The 21053-nt window shown below is 34.5% G+C and overlaps 2 protein-coding genes across 3 annotated transcripts in view; one reads left to right on the forward strand and one right to left on the reverse strand.

Annotated features, from left to right (window-relative positions):
* Positions 1-341: 341 nt before the first annotated feature.
* LOC126978339 (speckle targeted PIP5K1A-regulated poly(A) polymerase-like) lies at positions 342-10209 on the reverse strand. 2 transcript variants are annotated; one of them, XM_050827083.1, is made up of 5 exons: positions 9982-10209; positions 8274-8454; positions 5316-5558; positions 4677-4832; positions 342-3459 (listed from the first exon to the last, which is right to left on the reverse strand). In XM_050827083.1, exons 2-5 carry the CDS (start codon positions 8434-8436, stop codon positions 2012-2014), a joined length of 2010 nt encoding a protein of 669 aa, XP_050683040.1. In that variant the 5' UTR covers positions 8437-8454; positions 9982-10209; the 3' UTR covers positions 342-2011. The 2 variants fall into 2 exon arrangements, with proteins under 2 accessions (XP_050683040.1, XP_050683039.1); XM_050827082.1 differs by having other exon boundaries at positions 8274-8463.
* Positions 10210-12221: 2012 nt separating this feature from the next.
* Positions 12222-21053, forward strand: part of LOC126978332 (uncharacterized) — a 109550-nt gene continuing 100718 nt past the window's right edge. Inside the window, exons 1-8 of the mRNA XM_050827066.1 lie at positions 12222-12408; positions 12542-12665; positions 13083-13202; positions 14209-14386; positions 14769-14832; positions 16511-16695; positions 17077-17215; positions 19988-20187. Of these exons, the coding sequence (XP_050683023.1) occupies positions 13116-13202; positions 14209-14386; positions 14769-14832; positions 16511-16695; positions 17077-17215; positions 19988-20187 (853 nt within the window). The 5' untranslated portion in view covers positions 12222-12408; positions 12542-12665; positions 13083-13115. The remainder of the gene's footprint in view (positions 12409-12541; positions 12666-13082; positions 13203-14208; positions 14387-14768; positions 14833-16510; positions 16696-17076; positions 17216-19987; positions 20188-21053) is intronic.

The raw sequence follows: 21053 nt of genomic DNA on the forward strand, positions 1-21053 counted from the left end.
GTGCTCTGTTAACGGCTAGATCATTTGGCATTGCTGGGAGTTTTCCGAATAACTGCTTGACCTGATTCCTGTCGCCGAATTGCACTTTCGCACAATTCGCCACAAATTAAGATATCATCTCCACCATCAGGATGTCATGCATTCCCTTACAGTGCCTTTTCCAAAGCACTTTCTTCCTTGATTGCTTAGATTTTTGATCTCGAATTATTATTTCGACTGTACGTGCTAAATCGTAGGGAGGTGTTAGTAAGCAGATTGAGCGGTATATAGCTGGGTTCATATTGGAAGAAGCATCACTATTTATACAGTTGTGGAAACAATTCTAACAATTGAAAAACAGCTTTATTCAAAAACTTTATTAAGACAAAAAAAGTATAAACACTATTCTTTACAAAAAAAAAAGAAATCATAAAAGGTTTAGTACATAGTTCACAAATGGAAGATAGTTCCTAACAAGGGTGCAATTTGTGGCACTAAGTCCCCCACTCTATACACCCAATTAGTAGAATGTCCCTTTGCCCTAGTGATGTGAGTCATGACGACATTGATTGAACACTCAGAGAGCACTTTGAAGTATTTTGCACAGATATTAAAAAAAGATTTACGCTGACACAAAGTTTGTATGTGCATTTTAAGAAACCAGTGCATATTATAATAAGTATTTCAAAGTAGTCAATGCACAAACGCGGTAGGATTTAAGACTTATGGATTTTGATACGTAATAAAAGACATACCAAGCTAATTTTACGAATAAATACGTGATAACTTTCACACTTATATGTGATAACTTTCTAACTTACGTACTTAACTTCTTTCAATAACGTTTGGTAATCAAAACGTTATTGAAGGAAGAAATTCATTAATAATAATAATATTGACACACATTTTACGCAAATTATCTTACCCCAAATTAGGCATATATAGCCTGTGTTATTGGTTGCAAGACAAAGATATATTTAATACAATGTACTTACTTAAACATACATGACTCGAAAACATCTTTAATCTCGGATCGTCAATTTAGGATTGAGATTAAACATAGAAACCAGAGGAGAAGTCAATCAGAGGGCAAAAATAACAATGAAAAATAAGGGACTTCCATTCGTAAATCATCATTTATCTTATCTGCTAATTATATTATGTAGTAATTTTCTTATTCTATAAAATTAAGTTGATTTGTAGAAAAATAAAGGGTATCTTAATTAATTAAAGTAATAAATTGAAACACTTCATAGTGCCGAAGTTCAGTCACAAAAGATCCAATAGCTCTGCACTTAACGATATAGAAGTTGAAAAATAATACCCAAGGAAGTTGTTATGTTTTTAAAGTGATAACCCTCACTTCTAGGATTAATACACAAATAAAATTTGAAAAACAAAATTTTATGAACAATGCGGGATTGTGTGGCGTTCCATGCCAGTGCTGTAACCAACTGAGCTAACCGTTTGAGTGACGTATCGTCATACAATCTTGTATGCTTTGTTCGACTCTCAGGTTGTGGCTTCATATACAGGATCTACTTTACAGTTGATAACCTGCTCAACGCTCAGTCGCTCTTGGAAATCTAAACAATTTTATATATTTTTAAAGTGAAAACCCTCACTTCTAGGATTATTACACAAATACTGAGCTACCCGTTAGCTCTATCTAATATATATATATACCTTGCCCTGATAAGAACAAATAGCCTCGAGAAGCATCTCCTGAATGAATATCTCGAGACTATCTTTGAATCTAATCACTTGAGACTAAGGCCTCTACCAAAATGCTGAATACCTACAACTACACCATCATAATGGCGAATCGCCAGGAAAGAAATCATACATGTCGCCAAAAACAGAAAATTCCTGCTGAAGCTTTCAAAAACCAAAACTAACTTAAAGAGTATGAGATCATAAATGTAACATTACGACATAGCTAATTATATAGGTAGATACATAGGTATCACTGACTGTTGAATTTTTGGTTGGTCTGTAGAAGTTTTTATAATAATGACGATGTACTCTCTTCCTATTTTCGGAAATGAGGCTTTAACATTTCTAATAACCATTCCATCAATATATCCCCAACAAACTTTCCAAATTCTTTAAATGCTTCTATGTCCCCACTCAATAAACGGAAATGGAACGTGGCTGTTTTCAAATCCTTTTCATAGCACATTCTCACGTTCATGTCAATATTATTAAACTGTTCATCAGTCTTCATAATTTCCTTTGTAATACAGATTTGCTTTTTAACATCATTGTCATCTGAGCTTTTGTAGATTTCATTAAATTGTTTCTGTTTCCAGAAGGCGTTGGTAATTGTCCCCTTATATTTATACGATTGTGTATCTTTAGAGCTAGTTGCTGCATCACCAGTAACTGTGTCATTTACAACTGTTTTCGTTAGTTTTATGTTACATACTTGTTCAAAGAACACCAAAGCAAAATCTTGGACTACTGATATCCAATCAGGGATTTCTATTTTTTCAAAAACACCATCAAAGAACTTAATCATATGATAATTATTATTCAATGACTTTTTTTTTCGTTGGACCGGTGGTTTCTTTAGAAGCACTGACTTTAAAAAATCCACCCCGTCAACTGACTTTTGATCGTTATAGGCTTCGGCCGCGAAAACAAAAAAGGCTTTTATCTCTTCAGCCTTCCTATACCCAATTACCGAAGCCACATTGTGGCATAATTGAAATGGATCCTGAATACATATAGGTGTCTGGTATTTGAATGGCAACACGTTATTTTCTGTAACATTATTTTTGTATCGGTACATTTCATCCGGAAGTTCGTCAACATGCATAAAAAGTTTTTTTTTTATAGTATATCCTAAAAATGGGCAGACTACATCTTCCTTGAAGTTAAAGTTAGCATAGAAGTCAAAGAATCCACCAATCATGTCGTAACTATTTAGAGTGTTATTATTATATGATTTGTATGCATTTTCATCCTTCAAGAAACCTGCATTCCATCCATCTACTATAACTTCATTAGCAGAATCGCGTTGGAGGAATTCCACGGATGGGAGTACTGAAGGTGCTTGTTGTAGGTAGAATATAAAAAGCATTGTAAGCGCGTAATTAGTGAGCCTCCCAGAGCCGGACAATTCATGAGTATGTGCCCAGTATTTAATCATTATCATAACGGGTATGAGCCTTTCATCGGTTTTAAGCAAAAAAGCAACCAGTTTGCTATTATTGCAGCCCAGGGGAGTTTTAAAAGATAGATCACAGTTTGTATTTGTTGGAATGTGGAAGAGCTTCACTATGGGTATATGGGCATGTGGAATAGCTTTGATATGTGTGAATATATTGGGGTACTCCATGAGAATTTTCTTCGCTCTGTTCACATAAACATTATTTTCAGATTTATAATGTTCTGGTAGTTCGATAAAACAATCCGCGTCGCTACTTATGATTCCAAGGCCTGTTGCAGTAGAGCCGAAAGCTATCGCCTTGCAACCTATAATAGAACATCTCAATATTAATAAAGGCTCAATGTATAAACTGTATTTGACAATTTAACTTGAAATCAGGAAATTTAAACACACTTTGCTTTTAATAGATATGACTATTAGAGGGAACACTATTTTAGCTGATGATCATGATACAGTTTATATTAATTATATACATATATGTATAACACTATTTTTATAGTGTTATTTTTGTTACTTTTTTATGGCAAAGGAGGACAAACGAACGTACGGGTCACCTGGTGCATTCACAGGGGCGTTGCCGGCCTTTAAGGAAGGTTCCTCGCTCATTTTGAAGGTACCCATGTGGAATTGTTCCGGAAACACTGCACAAGGAAGCTCATTCCACAGCTTTGTAGTACGTGGAAGATAGTTCCTTGAAAACCTGTGCAGGACTGCCACACATCTAGATGGTGGTGAAATTCGGTGGCAGGAATCAGGTCAAAACAGCTCTTCGGAACACTCCCCGTGATAAATGTAATACCTTCATAGCATAATATTTGTAATGCAAAGCAAATTATTCTTTATTATTTGTGGACAAAAGTTTTAACGTAATGCAAAATACCGGGTAGGAGCAAAGACGTGTTCTTCATATTGGTGTTACATTTCTGTTCTTTGTAGGTTCATGATTATAGTCGTCTGTCTTCAAGACTCTTCAGCATGCTGCCTGATACAGGTTCTTACTGTGGTCCGAATTACATTAAGGTCTCGTGACTTTTTTGCCGTATACCATAGCCTTGCTCACTGAGCACTATAATCCGATCTTTTTGTTCTGCTAAACTGGCCATTATATGATTTTCTTATTTAAGATATTTATTGGAATTGTTTTCTATTTGACTACTCCTTGACATCTAATAGTCATCATGCCAATTTATTTTTAAACATTTGCTTTCAATTTTTTGTAGTGAAGAGTTAGGATTATGAAGAAAATTCAAATCATAAAAGCTTTAAGGTTATAGTTGTATTGATCTTTGATCAGTAATGACACATGTTTATTCATATTATTCAAAGTGCCCTTAGTGCGACATGCACAATAGCGAATAAAATCTAACTATTTTTATGAATTTTAGAGAATTATAAGCAGTGGGTCATGAAACAATTTTGTCGATGGTACATTAACAAAATATATTTTTATTAATGTTGTTGATTTAAATCAGGTGATATGTTGAATAATATTCAAAGTCAAGAATATGTTGGAAATACATACCCTGCCAATATGTGCCAAGCACATTTTCCAGATCTTTATAGAGGTTTGACAGATTATTCAATTTGTTCTCTGAGATTATCACTGTAGATACTAGTGTGACCAACTGTGATTTAAAGTCTCCAGTCAAATTGAGTTCACTAGGTTCAATTCCTTCACCTATATAAAAGAAGAAACAATGGCATGAAGAGTTGGATTTAATTGTTGGATGGATGATCCACAATATTACACATCAACAAAAATTTTGGTTTGTACTTGCACACAACTTATATTTTGAGTAGGTATGAAATTTCAAGTAGAACATAATGAAAAAAAATTGTTTGGCGTGTTATTGTAACTCTTTTCTTCATAAAATGTTTAATTTTTTTGAACAATAACATTGAAGTGAATTCCAAATTTTTATAACACTATAAGTTATTGTACTAGGAGGTACTTTGCTGACCAAGAGTGAAAAGATTTGTCTGGAGAAAAGTTATGTCTGGTCAATCATTTGCAACCGCACCACACTGATAAGGCTTGACACTTATTATTCAAGCTTAAATTTTCGAAATTGAGTTGATTATTAAATATAAAATATTTACATAAGTGACAGTATAATAAATGTTGTAGCAACATTGACTTGCAATGCAGTTAAAAACTTACCTTTGATTTTGCTTGCTTCCGAATTTCTCTTTGCGTCTACATTTTGATTACTAAGAAATGGACGAATTTTTAATGGCATTCCTAGTATGTTATGTTTGAGAGACTGTAATATTGCATCTTTTGTTTTTTCAGGATCATCAAAAGCCACTACAGCAAATATTGGCCCATAAAATGGGACTTTGACCTTGCCATATGATGAGAAGGCATTCTTAATATCACTTATTTTTGTATTCCTTGGAAATCCTGTGAATAAAAAGCTTAAGTAATTATATTGTTACTTTATAAATAAACATATTAACTATATATATACTTAATATAACATACATTACTACAAATAAACATCCATGACTTGGAAGCAAATAACATTCATATTCATCATATAAATGTTTGGAGCAGGATTCGCACTTGGGACCAATAGCTTAGGTAGGCTACGAATGGACCTGCCATTCCATGCCAGCCTACCGTTTGGCTTCGACCCATATGATCGTCATTGAGTGATGATGATAAATGTTTGGTTTTTTTATGGAAGCGACTTTTTTGTATGAAAATAAGGGTCGAGACGAGAAGAACGTTCAGCTGATGGTAATTGATGCGCCCTGCCGATTTCAATGCAGTGCCACTCAGGATTCTTAGGAAATACCCAAAAATTCTGAGCAACAAACTGCTCTCGTCACCTTGAGACATACAATGTAATGTCTCATTTGCCAAGTAATTTCACTAGCTACAGCACCCTTCCGACCGAAAAACATTTATGCTTCTCGACAGTAATAGGCGCCGTTGTGGTACCCATAATGTAGCCGGCATCCTGTGCTAAGGATCCTCCCACTGGTAAAAGTGTCAAGTGTGTGTTGACATAATATTAAGTTTTTTTTGACTGGAAGAAAAAAGGTATTTGGATCCAAAATAAGCCTTTAAGCCAGCTAAGATTTGACAACAACATTGCCCTGCCTGCTTGTTAGCTCTGCAACACAAATTGAGGATATGATGCAAACTCTAAGTGATGAAAGCAAAAAAGTAGGCCATCCTCTATACAGTATGGATTGCATTATATCTATATGAAATAAATGAAAATGCAAGTCATATTGTTCCGTAGCAACAAATAAGTTCCGAAGAGCTGTTTAACCTGATTCCTGCCGCCGAATTTCACCTTATCACGACACGCCACAAGTTAGGATATCATCCCCACCATCTGGATGTGTGGCGGTCCTCCACAGTGCGGTTTTCAAGAAGCTTTCTCCCTCGTACTACAAAGCTGTGGAATGAGCTTCCTTGTGCGGTGTTTCCGGGACGATACGACATGGGTACCTTCAAAAAAAGCGCGTACACCTTCCTTAAAGGCCGGCAACGCTCTTGTGATTCCTCTGGTGTTGCAAGAGAATGTGGGCGGCGGTGATCACTTAACACCAGGTGACCCGTACGCTCGTTTGTCCTCCTATTCCATAGAAAAAAGAAAAAAAAAAAAACATAATATACCATTTTGGCAGTGTCACGCAAACTATTCAGTTTAGAAAAAATTATATTAGAAACCTCAATATAATTTTGATAGACCTATCCATAGATGGGTTTGATGAAATAAAATTTTAATTTTCACTTCTAAGTAGGAACCCCCAAAGTTTATTGTTTTTTTTTCTATTGTTGTGTGAAAATGTTAATGCGGTAAGAGAATACATCTATTTGCCAAGTTTCAACAGTATAGTTCTTATACTTTTGGAAAAAAGTGGCTGTGACATACTCGGACAGATACACAGACATGATGAATCTATAAGGGTTCCGTTTACTCTTCAACATGCTCTGTCACTAAAATGGAAATAGGCAGGCCAGGTGGACAGTTTGGGCATCAAAGTTGCACAGACCCTAACAGGTCTTTGATAAATCAAAAACACCTAAAAGACAATATTGCGGCTGGTATTGGAAAGAACAAGTTTGAGGTAACAGGAGACAAAGATAGCAGGTACTGAAATGGAGGAGGCTTACACACTGTCGGATTCTAGGTTTCCATAGGAGAAAAACACCTTTTCATTAGTTATTATATTATTTGTATTGTATGGTAATCTTATAAACTAAAGCTTTAATTATTATAATTATTAAATTAAATCATGATATTGTAAAAATCTCATTTCATACTGGTATTTGAGATACTGTGTAGGTTGATCCTTGCCTTTATAATAAATTAAAATAAAATAATTGCCTCTTTTATTTCTTTCCTTACTATAATATAATATTAGAATAAAATTAACTAGATTATAACTTGCTGTTCAATAAAAAATTATGATTTTTATGTAATATTTTAGTTCTGCCCTTTAAGTAATTAAATAAGTTTTGTTGTTTATCTTATAGTAATTAGTTCTTATAATACACAGTTAAACTTTAATATTTATGTGTAGGTATGTAATATTTGCAGTTAGCGACCATGTTGGAGTACCATAAGTCATCACTGGCAACACACACTGGTTGAAAACATTCGTCTTCATGGTGTTTGGGACAAGATGATTTTACAGCGCTGCCAGAATGCTGCCCATCCTAGTTAGATTCCACAAGTGACCCCTTTCGCGAAATTGGACCTGCCTAACTGGATTGTTTGTCCGAGGTAGACAGGCTCATCAACAACTTAGGGGTTACAGTTCCCAATTGTTATGGGAGTATGTGCGGAAAGGTGTTTGTGTTGGTTATAATAATAAATAGTTTCAGTTCTGAAGTTTTTTAGCAGATCAAAACAGTATGTACAATCAATTGCTGAGCAAAACACAAGCATATTTGAAACCCATTTCTCAAAATTCATTAAACCGGACCCAAATGTATGCAAGAAGTAATATTATGATTTTCTACCTTTACGAACATTTAATACCTAATTATAATCACGTCATCATTGTTCCCTTTATCACCCATGCCATTTTGCCCCTGGCTATGAGAAACAATATGAGAAATATTAAATTTAATTACTACTGCTATGTGAATTACCTGTGACATAAACTTTCAATGTATCAGCTACAGAAAGGTTGTCTTTAGGTTTTTTTCCTCTATTTGAATTTGTAAAATGTCTTGTGCTATAGACATGTGCTTCTGCTGGTGGTGATGTAGCATCTCCTTGGTTTGATGGTCCAACTTGCCTTGTTACTTCCATGCTTGATTAATGAGTTTCCTATTAAAACTGATCTTTTGGTTAATAAAAGGCTAAAAGTCTTATAAAAAGATCTATAATCATTTTTTGAGAACTACAGTTGGATCAACATATTATGCCATACCTGGTATAATATAACACATAATAGTAATCTTACATAATTTAATTTAAATGATAGTCTCTTGCTGTTAAACAACTGATAAAAACAGGTCAGGAATATTAGTTTAGTGTGTGTGACAAGTCTCTCACTCGGCTCTGACTTACACTCGGGGTTTTAAAACTCATGAGGTTAGTTTAAAACTCATTTATTTCATCATTGTCACAGCTGCTATAGACTATCTAGACATATAAATGATCAAAGAATAGAATATTTGATATTTCAGACACATTAAACATTGAATATGATATTTTGTACATTGGTTGCCTTTAGTAACTAAATTTTTTTTGAAGAATGTTAAATACTTTAAGTGAAAATTTAGTGCCAAATGAATTTCTTAAATGTTTCTCTCACAGGCTCTATTTTTTTAATTACTTAATATGCAATGACAACTATTACTGAAGTATATATTTAATTAAGTTAAAAGTTTGTTATTTATAATAATGAAGTATACATAAATTAAGTATTTTTAATTTTAATTTCTTGTAAAAAGTTTTTGTAATACAGGTGATATCTGTTGAAAAGTGTGTTACTTCTGGCATTTCTAGGTTTTAATGTGCACTGGAAACATACAACTGTAATAATTATGATAATAAAGAAATTTCAAATCTAAAAAAAATCTAATGTACCATATGAGCTATTATAGTCTATAGTGGGGAAATTTACCATTGTATTCTAATGTTACTTTTGCTGTTTCTAATTATAATTCTAGATTGATTCATCACCCCGAAATCCCCTGTATACTCAATTTTATGAAAAATTATTGGAACCATTTCCGAGGTTCTGATTATATATATACTTACAAGAATTTCTCTTTTAAAGATATAAGATAATTAAGCAAATTAAGTTTTTTTACCCTTTATATTTTCTACCTATACTTAAATCAAGTAATTATTTAAAGTGATTTGAATAACTCCAAACTTGCTGGCAAAAATTAATTCTTGTTAATATTATAGAAACCATAGGCAGACAGAAGAACAAATTTTATATTACTTTTTTCTTTTTTTACTCAAAAACGCACGTATTTCGGGCACCTGATAGTAAATGATCACCACTGCACATATTTTCTACATCTTGCAACGCCATAGGAAGTGGAACTATAGTGGCATTCCCGGCCTTTTTCGAGGCCCGTGCATGATATTATTGTAAGAAGGTACCCATGTCATATTAAACTGCAAAAAAAGCGCAAGGCAGCGACAGTATGTAATTATTATAATCGTTTTTCATATTTTTGCGTATCTATTTCGGTTGATCTATCATCAAGTATATTTATATCTTCACAAAAATTTTCAAAATGCCCTAACAACAGTCTCAAATATGTTAATTTTAAAGACACACAAATTTGAGGTACTGTACATTGCTACTTTTATACTAAAGTTTCAAATACGAACCTTAGATTCTCCTGTAATCATCTTTTTCGCACCTTATCAAATCCACTAAGTGTGAACACTGACCGCCCAAACAAAGCCACAAGTTCAAATATACAAGTACAACCTTCAGTATAACCTTGTTATCGATTCAGAATTCAGATTCAGTAGGTACCTAATAAGTATTCACAGAGAATATATTACTATTTAGGTCTTGTGCAAAACTTGTGAACTGCGTTGCAAATAATGCAAATTCAGTACCTAATGTTTTAAAAACACTGAAGATAAGCCTGTTAACCTTTCCTCCAAAATTTCCAAACTTCAAGAAGTTGTCACGGAGTACATTTTATTTGAGACACTACGACGGAACTACAACGTTCAATTGTAATGCTTTCCATTTTAACTCTAATATTTTTCGAGAGGAGGAAAATACATTTAAATATTTATTTCCTGAAACAGGGCCCATATGCCTGGCGCCGGTGTCTTACCTATACATCCTACCGACAAAAAGCCTCCTCTATGCTGGTACTTGGTGGCTCAAAAGCTTCTCCAGCGATGCCGGCCGGGGACTAATTTCTAGCCTAGGAAGGAGACTCTAACCTCGGACCGCCTACTTTCTTGGCTAGATGGAGAAAATAGCTATTAATATCAATCTTGTATTATTAACAGATTATATCCATTATGTTATGGATTCAGGATGTCAAGTTGACGCATGAAAAGTGTTTGGCGAGCTCTGTTTTCGTTGGACGTAAAGAAATCGACCGGGTCGGATGGCATTTCTCCTATCGTTCTTAGAACGTGTGCTCCTGTCTTGACGCAGAGGCTAACGCGTTCATTCCGGCACTCATACTCAATCCCTGACTCATGGAAGTCAGTCCTCCCGATCAAAAACTAAAGAGATAGTTCGGATCTGGCAAAGTACACGCCTATTGCTATATCTCCCTGCTCCAAAAATTTTCCATGGTCAGGCGATCTTCTGGTATACCTACCACGAAAGCAAGGCAGAAGGCCTGGTAGTTAGCCTGGATATAGCGAAGGCCTTCGATCGGATATGGCACAAGGTGCTTCACTCAAAACTTCTATGATTTGGGCTCACTGGGTGCAGCATACAGGCCGTTGTCGAAGTCCGTAAACGCTGGAGTGCCCCAAGGCTGTGTGCTATCTCTTAGCCTGCTTCTTCTGCATGTGAAGAATATGTTGGACACCTCCAACATACAATGCTTTGCAGGCGACGAGTGATGCCGTAAACACGGCATGCCCGTCTCTCGGGAAATCGTCGACCAGTACCGGAAGAAACTTCAGTCTTTTGATAGTACGCTGAATGGGGTCAAATAAACCTTCTCCAATTTAAGCCGTGGAAGACTTAAGTTTGCGCGATTACCATTTAAAAAAATACGGGTTGCACTCCGGGAGTGCCGGCAGAAGTGAACATTTGAATAATATTGCAATAGTGCATTTTTGAATATTTTGGAATGTTTGGGGAATAATTACCCTCGAATTGCTTTATTTATCAGTAGGTATAAATCACGGGAGTGTTCCTAAGAACTGTTTCACCTGATTCCTGCCGCCGATTCTACCTTTGCACGGCACGCTCCAAATAAGGACATCATCCTCACCATCTGGATGTGTCGCGGTCCTCCATAGTGCGGTTTACAAGGAACTTTCTTCCTTGAAGTTCGGTAACGCTCCTGTGATTCCTCTGGTGTTGCAAAATAACGTGGGTAGCAGTGATCACTTAACATCAGGTGACCCGTACGCACGTTTGACCTCCTCTTCGATAAAAAAAGCTAATTGGAAAAATATATAGACATATACGCAGGCAAAGTCGCAGGCGCATGCTCGTTGTATCTTATATTTTCTTTTAAATACTATATTGTATATCTGTCAGTCCTTTGGTAACTTACAAGTGGCGATTGGCGGTACAGATTAAGGGTATATTCCGATATGCACTGCGACCACTGTACAGTCTGACGTCAATTTTGTATACTGTGAAGCCGTTCCTTTATATCCAGTTATACTGGTTACTGTTTAAAACGGAACGCAAGCCCGCAGCATTCAAATGAGTGTATTAAAGTTTTCTAGTTCATTAAAAAATAACTGTTGTTGGGGTAATGTCAAATTAAAAATATTTGGGATTAAACTGTAGGTATTGTTTATAAAACGTTAGGCACTCGAGTGGTTTTTACTGATCACGTGATCAAAGTACTGCGAGTACCTTACCTCGAAAACGCCAGTGCTCACAGAAGACTATTGTGGCGATTTATGACGTCATATATATATCACTAGGGTACTGCGGCAGTATACTGGCAGTCCATAACGGAATGAATTTTTCTACAGTGATGGCACTGTGTAGTGCTCGCAGTGCATATCGGAATATACCCTAAATCCGTTGATAGATCATATCCTGTCAACAGACTAGCGTCCATGGTCAAGCAATAAACTATGAAGAAGGTAGTCAGTTTTATGGTTTTAGTTTTTTCTAATGGCTGTATAGTTTATGGGCTTGAACTCTGACGGTCCTGTTAATTGAGAAAAAAAAAATTGTATTTACAATATAATAGTTTAACTTTTATTTTCATTTCAGCTTTCAGTACCTATTCCAACATTTTTATAATCTTTTAATTTCTAAACTATAAGGTTGTGAAAAAAAACTAAAAATAAAAATGAAATGATTAGTCTGTATAGTGTAAATAATCAAATACAATCAGGTACGTATCATACCTATAGTCGTTTTTCATATATATACTTATTATTTGGGATTACATGTTGTCGTTTTGTTATTGTTATTATTTTTAGTAACTGGGGCCATTAGTAGTGTTTTTATTTATAATATACCTTTAGTGTTAGGCATATTTTTTCCATAATATAATTTCTTTTAATTTCTGTTTAATTGAATTTTCCTGATGTTTTTGTGTGAAACCTAAACTTTAAATAAACATTTAAAAGATAAAATAGATTTGACTGGAATCTAGTGATCTTAAGTACTTCAATCCATCTGTGACGGCTAAATAAAACGAACCTGTGCGAAATGTATCTTAATGTATTATAAAGTTTGTTATTAAATTTAATGCAATAAATTTTATATTGGTGTGATGTAAACTTTAATAATTTTTTCCTTGTTTCAGAGCAGCATAAAACGATAGTCATTGTAGATAAAGATGTTTAACATTGAGTCATATGTTACACCTATACTTCTCAGTTATGTTGATAAGTATGTGAGAGATTTCAAACCAGCTGATGCTCAGGTATAATATAATCCAACAGTTCTGACACAATTCAATAATTTTACATTGCCAAATGACTCGTAGGTGTTAAATGTAATAATTATATTTATTCCACACTGTCAATAAAAAAACAGACACTAACACACATTATATGAAAAACTTCTCACTCACATAGCCCTGTTGTGTAATTAATTAACTGCTGTGGTTTTCCTGAACCAATACGACTTAGGGACCTTCAAGATGCTCAGTTTCTTTCCATGATTTTGAAGATTGGTTTGTAATCCCTGCAACTCTCCAGTAATTCCAACCTCAAATTGTACTTATGACGATTTTGAGATCTTCGATCTCAAAAATATAATTTATATATAATGTGTAATTTTGAACTCTACGAGCTCAAAGATTTAGCTGTTGCATGTTTTAAAAAAGTCTGCTAAAAGTAAAAAAAAAAACCCTATTTTATTAATTTTCATATGGCAATAACTTTTGAATGAATTAACTGATTTTCACGCAGTTGGCGGTATTTGACGAAGTAATTCCGAAAAACTACTTTTTTCTGTTTTAATCTGTCAACAATAACTCACAAACAAATCAACCTATTTTGACCGGTTTAGAGGTGATCAATGTGGTTTTTAGTTTTTGGAATTGATTGGTAAAGCTGTTAAAAATATATTCCATAAAACTACATATGAAAAAAAATTTACATACAAAATTTTTTTGAGATTTACTACCGGTCGAAATCTATTCTTGGTCTAGCCCTTTACAATGGCGCCAACCGCGAAGATATGGCTCGAGCCATTCAAAATTTATAAGAGGTTAACATACATTCATAGACTCACACACATACAGAGAAGTATGGCCACCATCGCAGTAATAGTCAATGAAACTTGAAATATTATAATGTAGTTTAGTGCATGCATTTATAAGTTAGGTTTTGAACTATGTGTAATGTGTTATTTTATTTCTAGTAAAGCAAATGTGCACCTAATGTGGGTATATTATATGATTCTAGTAGAATATTCTTTTATAGGTGTCATTATGGGCTGGTGGAGTTACTCTACACAACCTGGTTTTAAAAGCTGATGTTCTGCAGCAAGAAGTATCAATACCATTCACACTTGTCTCAGGTCGGATACATGAACTACTTATACAAGTGCCATGGACAAAAATTATGTCAGAACCTATTGTAGTTACAATCAATACTATAGGTTGGTAGCCCTTATTATTTATTAATTTTAAATATTAAATGATGTTCTAAATTAACAAATTTCTCATTATTAAAAGAACTTTGTGAACGATTTCAACTTACAGTCAGCTTCTTGAAGTAAAGGTAGTTTGTTAGATAGATGTATAATAGGGAAGATTACTGAGATGGTATTTTTCATTCATGAATCATTGGACCTAGGATTTAAAAATCATTTATTCTACATCAAAAACTACCACCTATTCGAAATTTTATGCTGAGGACTCAGTGATGTTATACCTTAAATATTTCTCACTTAAGACCTTAATGTTATACTTATCACTATAATTATGAAAACGGGATATATGTAAAAATGATTAACAACAGCTGTATATGGTTGTTTTTAGAATGTATATTGGGCCTCCATCCGCCACCTACAGCAGATGAGAGTCCACCATTAGAAGCACATAGGTGAGTTAAATATTCTATTTTAATCCTTTGGTCTTCAGTCCTTTCCAACCCAAGGTGTGAGTAAAATTTCATGTTTGGCTGTTCACAGCTAGTGTCTCATTGTTAAAATCTGTCATTGTTTATTTTCATTACTGGGACTCCTCTCACAGGATTCTATTCTTGGACCTTATCGATTTAAATGATCTTCCTAATCTTATAGTAAAATAACATAAGGTAGTATTGTTTGCTGATGATACTTCACGGATAGTCAAAGTGAAAAGAAATCAAGTTATGTATAACGAAGTAAATGATATTCTATCTAACATAGTGTACTGGTTTAGCCTAATAACCTAATATTAAATAGCAAGAAAACGAAATATATAAAATTTACCGTACCAAATGTCAGAAATGTAGATGCAAGTGTTGTGTTATACAGAGAAGTGATAAAACTGATGGAATTTGCTATATTTCTTGTCATTACTCTGGATAACAAATTACAATGGGGCCCCCTTATTTAAGGATTGGCGAACAGACTTTGTTCTGCAGTATATGCGGTTAAAAATATTAGACAATTAACTGACATAGATACGGCGCGACTAGTATACTTTAGTTATTTCCATAGTATTATGTACTATGGCATCTTGCTATGGGGCAACTCTGCCAATTTTAATACAATCATTGTGCTGCTGAAGAGGGCTATTTGTTCTATTTATAACCGAGGTCCCAAAGAATCATTAAGAGCAAAACTTAAAGAAATTAATAGCTTGGCTGTGGCTTCTCAATATATTCTTGATGATGTTGCACATAAGTGAATTTACTAGAAACTGTCATAACCATAATGTTCCCACCAGGAACAGACAAACTTTTCATGTCTAGTACTCGGCTAAGTCGAGTTAGTAAGTCTTTTGACATAAGTGAATAGAGAAGAATAGAATGTTAATACCAGGAACAGATATAAACTTATAATGCCTATTACTTGGCTAAGTCGAGTGAGTAAGTATTTCGTGGGGCGATGTATATGCTTTTACAACAAGATCCCAGAACAAATTCTTCAAAACAAATTGTTAAAAAACGTATAAGTAAAGGTTATTATTACATAAATGACTTTCTAAATGATACCACTGATTGGGAATGGAGCGACCGCCCTAAGGCTATTAAAGAATAATTTTAATTGGTCGATATTATATTGTGGTCTTATTTTTTATTATAAAAAAAAGAAGCCCGCTTAGTTTGTTTCGCCCGTTCTTCTCAGATCTGAGGCATACTTTTTGGGATTGGTGATGGTAGTATTTGACTTTTAATCTTTTCCTTAATCAATCGCCTTACTAGGCAACTAGAAAGTGTAACATAAATAGATTAACACCTCAAAAAAATTGTTACCGGATATCTAAGTTAAATATAAATTATTATTACGACATTCAAATATTATATTATATATTGTTTCATCTGTCAATGTTATATCTTTTTTTTAGAATAACACGTACAAGACAACAACGAGTAGCCATAAACCATCTAGGATAAATTTGGTATCGAATGGTGGTAGTTTCATTTCGATACGATCATTGGTTTAGGCTTGAAACAGCCTCAAGCAAAGAACATTTTCTTTATATCGTGCCGAGCTAGCATTTCTAAAGGATTATAAATAAATATAATAATGGCATAAAACAAGCATACAACTGTCTGTTAAAACTATTTCCAGATCTCAAGTTGTTGAAGCACCGCCTGGTTACATGCAAGCATTAGTTCGAAGGATTGTTAGTAATATATCAATTCGGATTCACTCTCTGATAGTCAAGTATGTCCATGACGATATTGTATTATCATTGAATGTAAAGAGACTCTCTGTGGACAGTGTGGGAGCTGACTGGCAGCCTACATTTGCTGGTATGTTTTGTGTAAATTAGAACTTTTTTTTTATTGAATTAGTCGTTATTTAGCGGAAATTTAAAATTTTTTAAATGTTATCAGTTACCTTGAATGGTATTTCCGCTAATATTTGTTACTGTGAGCCTAGTTAGCCCAACCGCACGGCTAGAGGTAGGGGATTTTTACGCGTCTTCCACCGAAGAATTGGCTGAACCCCGAACGAATGACTGGGCTAATCCGCAACGTAAATTACTGCTTCAAATATTCTCCTCTTCACGAGGCATTCTCGGGAGATGTTGACTCGCCGAACTCTGCAAAAAGAGTTAAATTTGAAATTAAAATAGAAAACCAAATTTACTTTTGTTTTCTACTTTCAACGGTTTGTTGTTGTAATTACAGACATTGATCAAAATGATCCAATAATAAGGCGCCTGATACGACTAGATGATTTAACACTATGTCTGGATAAAAGCGACTCCGATGGAAAAATACGATTTTATCAAGAGCCCCTACTCTATAGATGTCAACTTGATCTGAGGTTTGAATCTCTTTTTAAGTAAGCTTGCATTCTGGTGCAATTCATTATAGTGCAACCTGGCTTGGGAATTGTTTAAAATTTGAGTATTGGAGAGATTCGATTTTCCTCTAAATTCTCTTGTATCAAAATTTTCTATAATTAAGAATGGTCGTTGAGTAACACTTAGCAGCGGGTCATATAGAAAACACTGTGATAATTTAAGTAAATCTCATGTAGAAAGTGTGTTTCAATCCATAACCGCTCTCAACGTTTAAAGGATTGAGTTGAGGCCAATGGAGATCATTTTGATCGAGCTGATAATTTATATTGTATTAATAAAACTACTACTAATATACTTAAACCGTGTTATTAATAAAGGCGAAGTAAAGTTATTCCAAATTAAAAGCTTTATCGGCCTTACAAATAAACTAGGTATAAAGTTATACCTGAGAATTAACCAAGGATATACAAAATGTTGTCTGTAGCACTGATAACACTGTCAATACAAGGATAATTATAAAGTTTTCCGAATGTCACGCAGCCTTGCAAATAAACCCGGGAAACGTTCAAAGTTCGAGCAAAATGACGTTCTGTACATATTTTATTTATTTTGTTAGGAAAACAAACAGTATTACATGACATAGGTTAAAAAAAGTAGATATACATATATTTACCATTACAGTTTTCGACTATAAGCGTGTTACAAATAATGAACAAAAACACAAAAAAAATCAAGAATTAATACAATAAAAGTATATAGATATAAAACACGAAGATAAACTGAATGGATATTATAGTATTCAGGTATTCAGCAATCAAGAGAACACACACTCATCCAACGCCTCGTCAATGTACCTCTTAACGCGTTTGGTGACGTATTGAATATATCAAAATCAAACAAGTCTACTGATATCTGATTTATTGCTTGTGGACATCTTATAAAATATGAATGTTGTCTGTAATTAGTACTGCAATGAGGAACGTATATAGTACATTTTGTCCTGGTGTAGTTATTGGGCGCTTTGATACCAATTTGTGATGTTAATTTAGAAGAATATATGTTAGAGTGAAGTAACTTAGAGAAATAACAGTATCAGCTATTTGATGTCTTATTTGTAATGGAAGTATGTGATGCCTTTTATATCTTATTATAATATAATCTGCATTATATGTATTACACTTATATTGTAAATAAATTAAATATACGGCAAAAGTGTGCTTAAAGTCAATGTAAGCACACTTTTCAATTTAGTCGTATATCAATCAACAAGCCTGTTACAACAAGCAAGTGTGCTATAAAAAGTGCTTAAATAATACATTAACGACTCAAAAAAAATATGGCATGACTTATCATCGGTAAGCTTATTTTATTTATATAACATTGATATGCAAAACGCTTAAGTAATTTAATAAAACGAATATTTTTTCATTTAATATGTTATTGATTATTGACAAGTCCCCAGACAAGACCCGCTTCTCAGAATGAGACCGATGAAAGAACACAGTCAGAAATGAAAACAATAGAGTCGCTCTTTTTAACCGACTTCAAAAAGGTGGAGGTTCTCAATTCGTCGGTATGTTTTTTATGTACCCTGATGTACTATGATACCCTGGAAAAGATATCTAAGTCTAAAAGACAAATTTAATATAATTCAAGGAACTCAACATTTAAATTACCAGTTTAACTAATTATTTTATGTAAATAAAACTATTATATTTGAGCATTAGTTTCTCACATTAAACCTTACCTTAACCTATTAAATACAAATCCCATGAGAACGTAAAGAAGTAACAAATATAAACTCAAGCCAATAAATAAACATACACACTTTCCCCTTTATAATATGACTGTTATTTTTGACTAAAAACGTAAAAAACCTGCGACTGAACAGATCTTGATCGGAAAATGGGACAAACTGACGAACGTAAAACTTATAGCAACCCACGTTTTTGTCTGGATTTCAAAAAAATACCTAACTGCTACTCCTGAAGTCACTGTAACTGTGAAACTGAAATATTGTTTACATTGCTGCCTATTGACCAATATTTTTTTTTATGGAATAGGAGGACAAACGAGCGTACGGGTCACCCGTTGTTAAGTGATCACCGCCGCCCACAATCTCTTGCAACACCTGAGGAATCACAGGAGCGTTGGCGGCCTTTAAGGAAGGTGTACGCGCTTTTTTTGAAGGTACCCATGTCGTATCGTCCCGGAAACACCGCACAAGGAAGCTCATTCCACAGGTTTGTAGCACGTGGAAGAAAGCTCCTTGAAAACCGCACTGTGGAGGACCGCCACACATCCAGATGGTGAGTGAATTCGGCGGCAGGAATCAGGTTAAACAGCTCTTCGGAACACTCCCCGTGATAAATGCGGTATTTTAAACAACTGGGGTAAACGCAGAAATGTATGGAGATAGCAGTCGAAAGTTATTATGGTATAATTTGTGGCATGTGCCATAATTCGGGTTTGATTTTGTATGAGGTGCATGTATAGAACATACATGTCTGTATGTATGTTCTATACATTGTCATTGTTCGAGCAGCAAAATGTCAACATTTTGCATATTCTTGGTTTGTTCTCAGCTATAAGTATATTCGAAGTATATTTGTAAGGCCGATAGTCTTTATCTTACCTTTGTCACTACAGAACTAACTGACACGGAGAAGTTATTTTAAACTTGGAGTAACTTTACATTGCGTTTATTAATAAGGCAATGTGAAATAAAAACCAAAAACATCTGGAGTTTTTATCGGAAAATAGATATTTCATAATCTCATCATTTATTGCAGAGTGTTGACTCGTCTAATATCAGCTAACAAAAGACGCGCTAGAAGCTTGACTGTTCAGCTTCGCTGTAGTCGGTTAGCTTGGGGAGTTACTAGTGAACAACTGCTGTTACTACTAAGACTGTTGAAAGAGAGGCCTCCGCAAGATATTAATACACCGTCGCCCATGCCCAAACAGTCAAGCTCACAAAATTCGTCCATACGTAAGCATACACAAATAATTTTGTATCTAATTACATGAGTTTCTTTTATAACATGTTACTTTTCGAAATAATGTCTTAAGGTGCAATGGGGTGATAACGGAAATAACTATATTACAGAAGGTTAAAAAATCTAGTAATCGTAAAGTTATTTTCTTGCGGTGAACATCAGGCTAGACACTATTTCTGTCGTCCTCACCGCATTAAATGTCCTAAATTGCTAGTAAAAAGCAACATAGAGTGCATAGCGTCAATGTTTTTCAAACAAGTGTACAAGGGTATTCCACCTTCGCACGACACGCCACAAGTTAGGGTATCATCCCCACCATCTGGATGTGTGGCGGTCCTCCACAGTGCGGTTTTCAAGGAGCTTTCTTCCGCGTGCTAAAACCCTGTGGAATGAGCTTCCTTGTGCGGTGTTTCCGGGACGCTACGACATGGGTACCTTCAAAAAAAGCGCGTACAGCTTCCTTAAATGCCGGCAACGCTCTTGTGATTCCTCTGGTGTTGCAAGAGAATGTGGGCGGCGGTGATCACTTAACACCAGGTGATCCGTACGCTCGTTTGTCCTCCTATTCCATAAAAAAAAAGTATGCTTCACGCCTTTGGTGACTCACAATATCCCCAACTTTTATTCGCAATTCTGTTTGGTAGTTAGTTAATTGAATAATTGTCCTATTTTACTACCCCATTGGGGTTTTTTCTTTTAATACAGTAAGCCCCCTTAACTTTTAAATTATATTTATTTGGATGTAAAGAACTTAAAATATCATAAAAGTCGTTAATTCGTCCAAATAGAAACAATCGCACGTGACATAATGAGAATCACAAGTGATTCCAATATACCAGTGGTGAGCGATTTTAAAGAC

The sequence above is a fragment of the Leptidea sinapis genome, chromosome Z (assembly GCF_905404315.1).
Source record: "Leptidea sinapis chromosome Z, ilLepSina1.1, whole genome shotgun sequence".
In the NCBI taxonomy this organism is placed as follows: Eukaryota; Metazoa; Arthropoda; class Insecta; order Lepidoptera; family Pieridae; genus Leptidea; species Leptidea sinapis.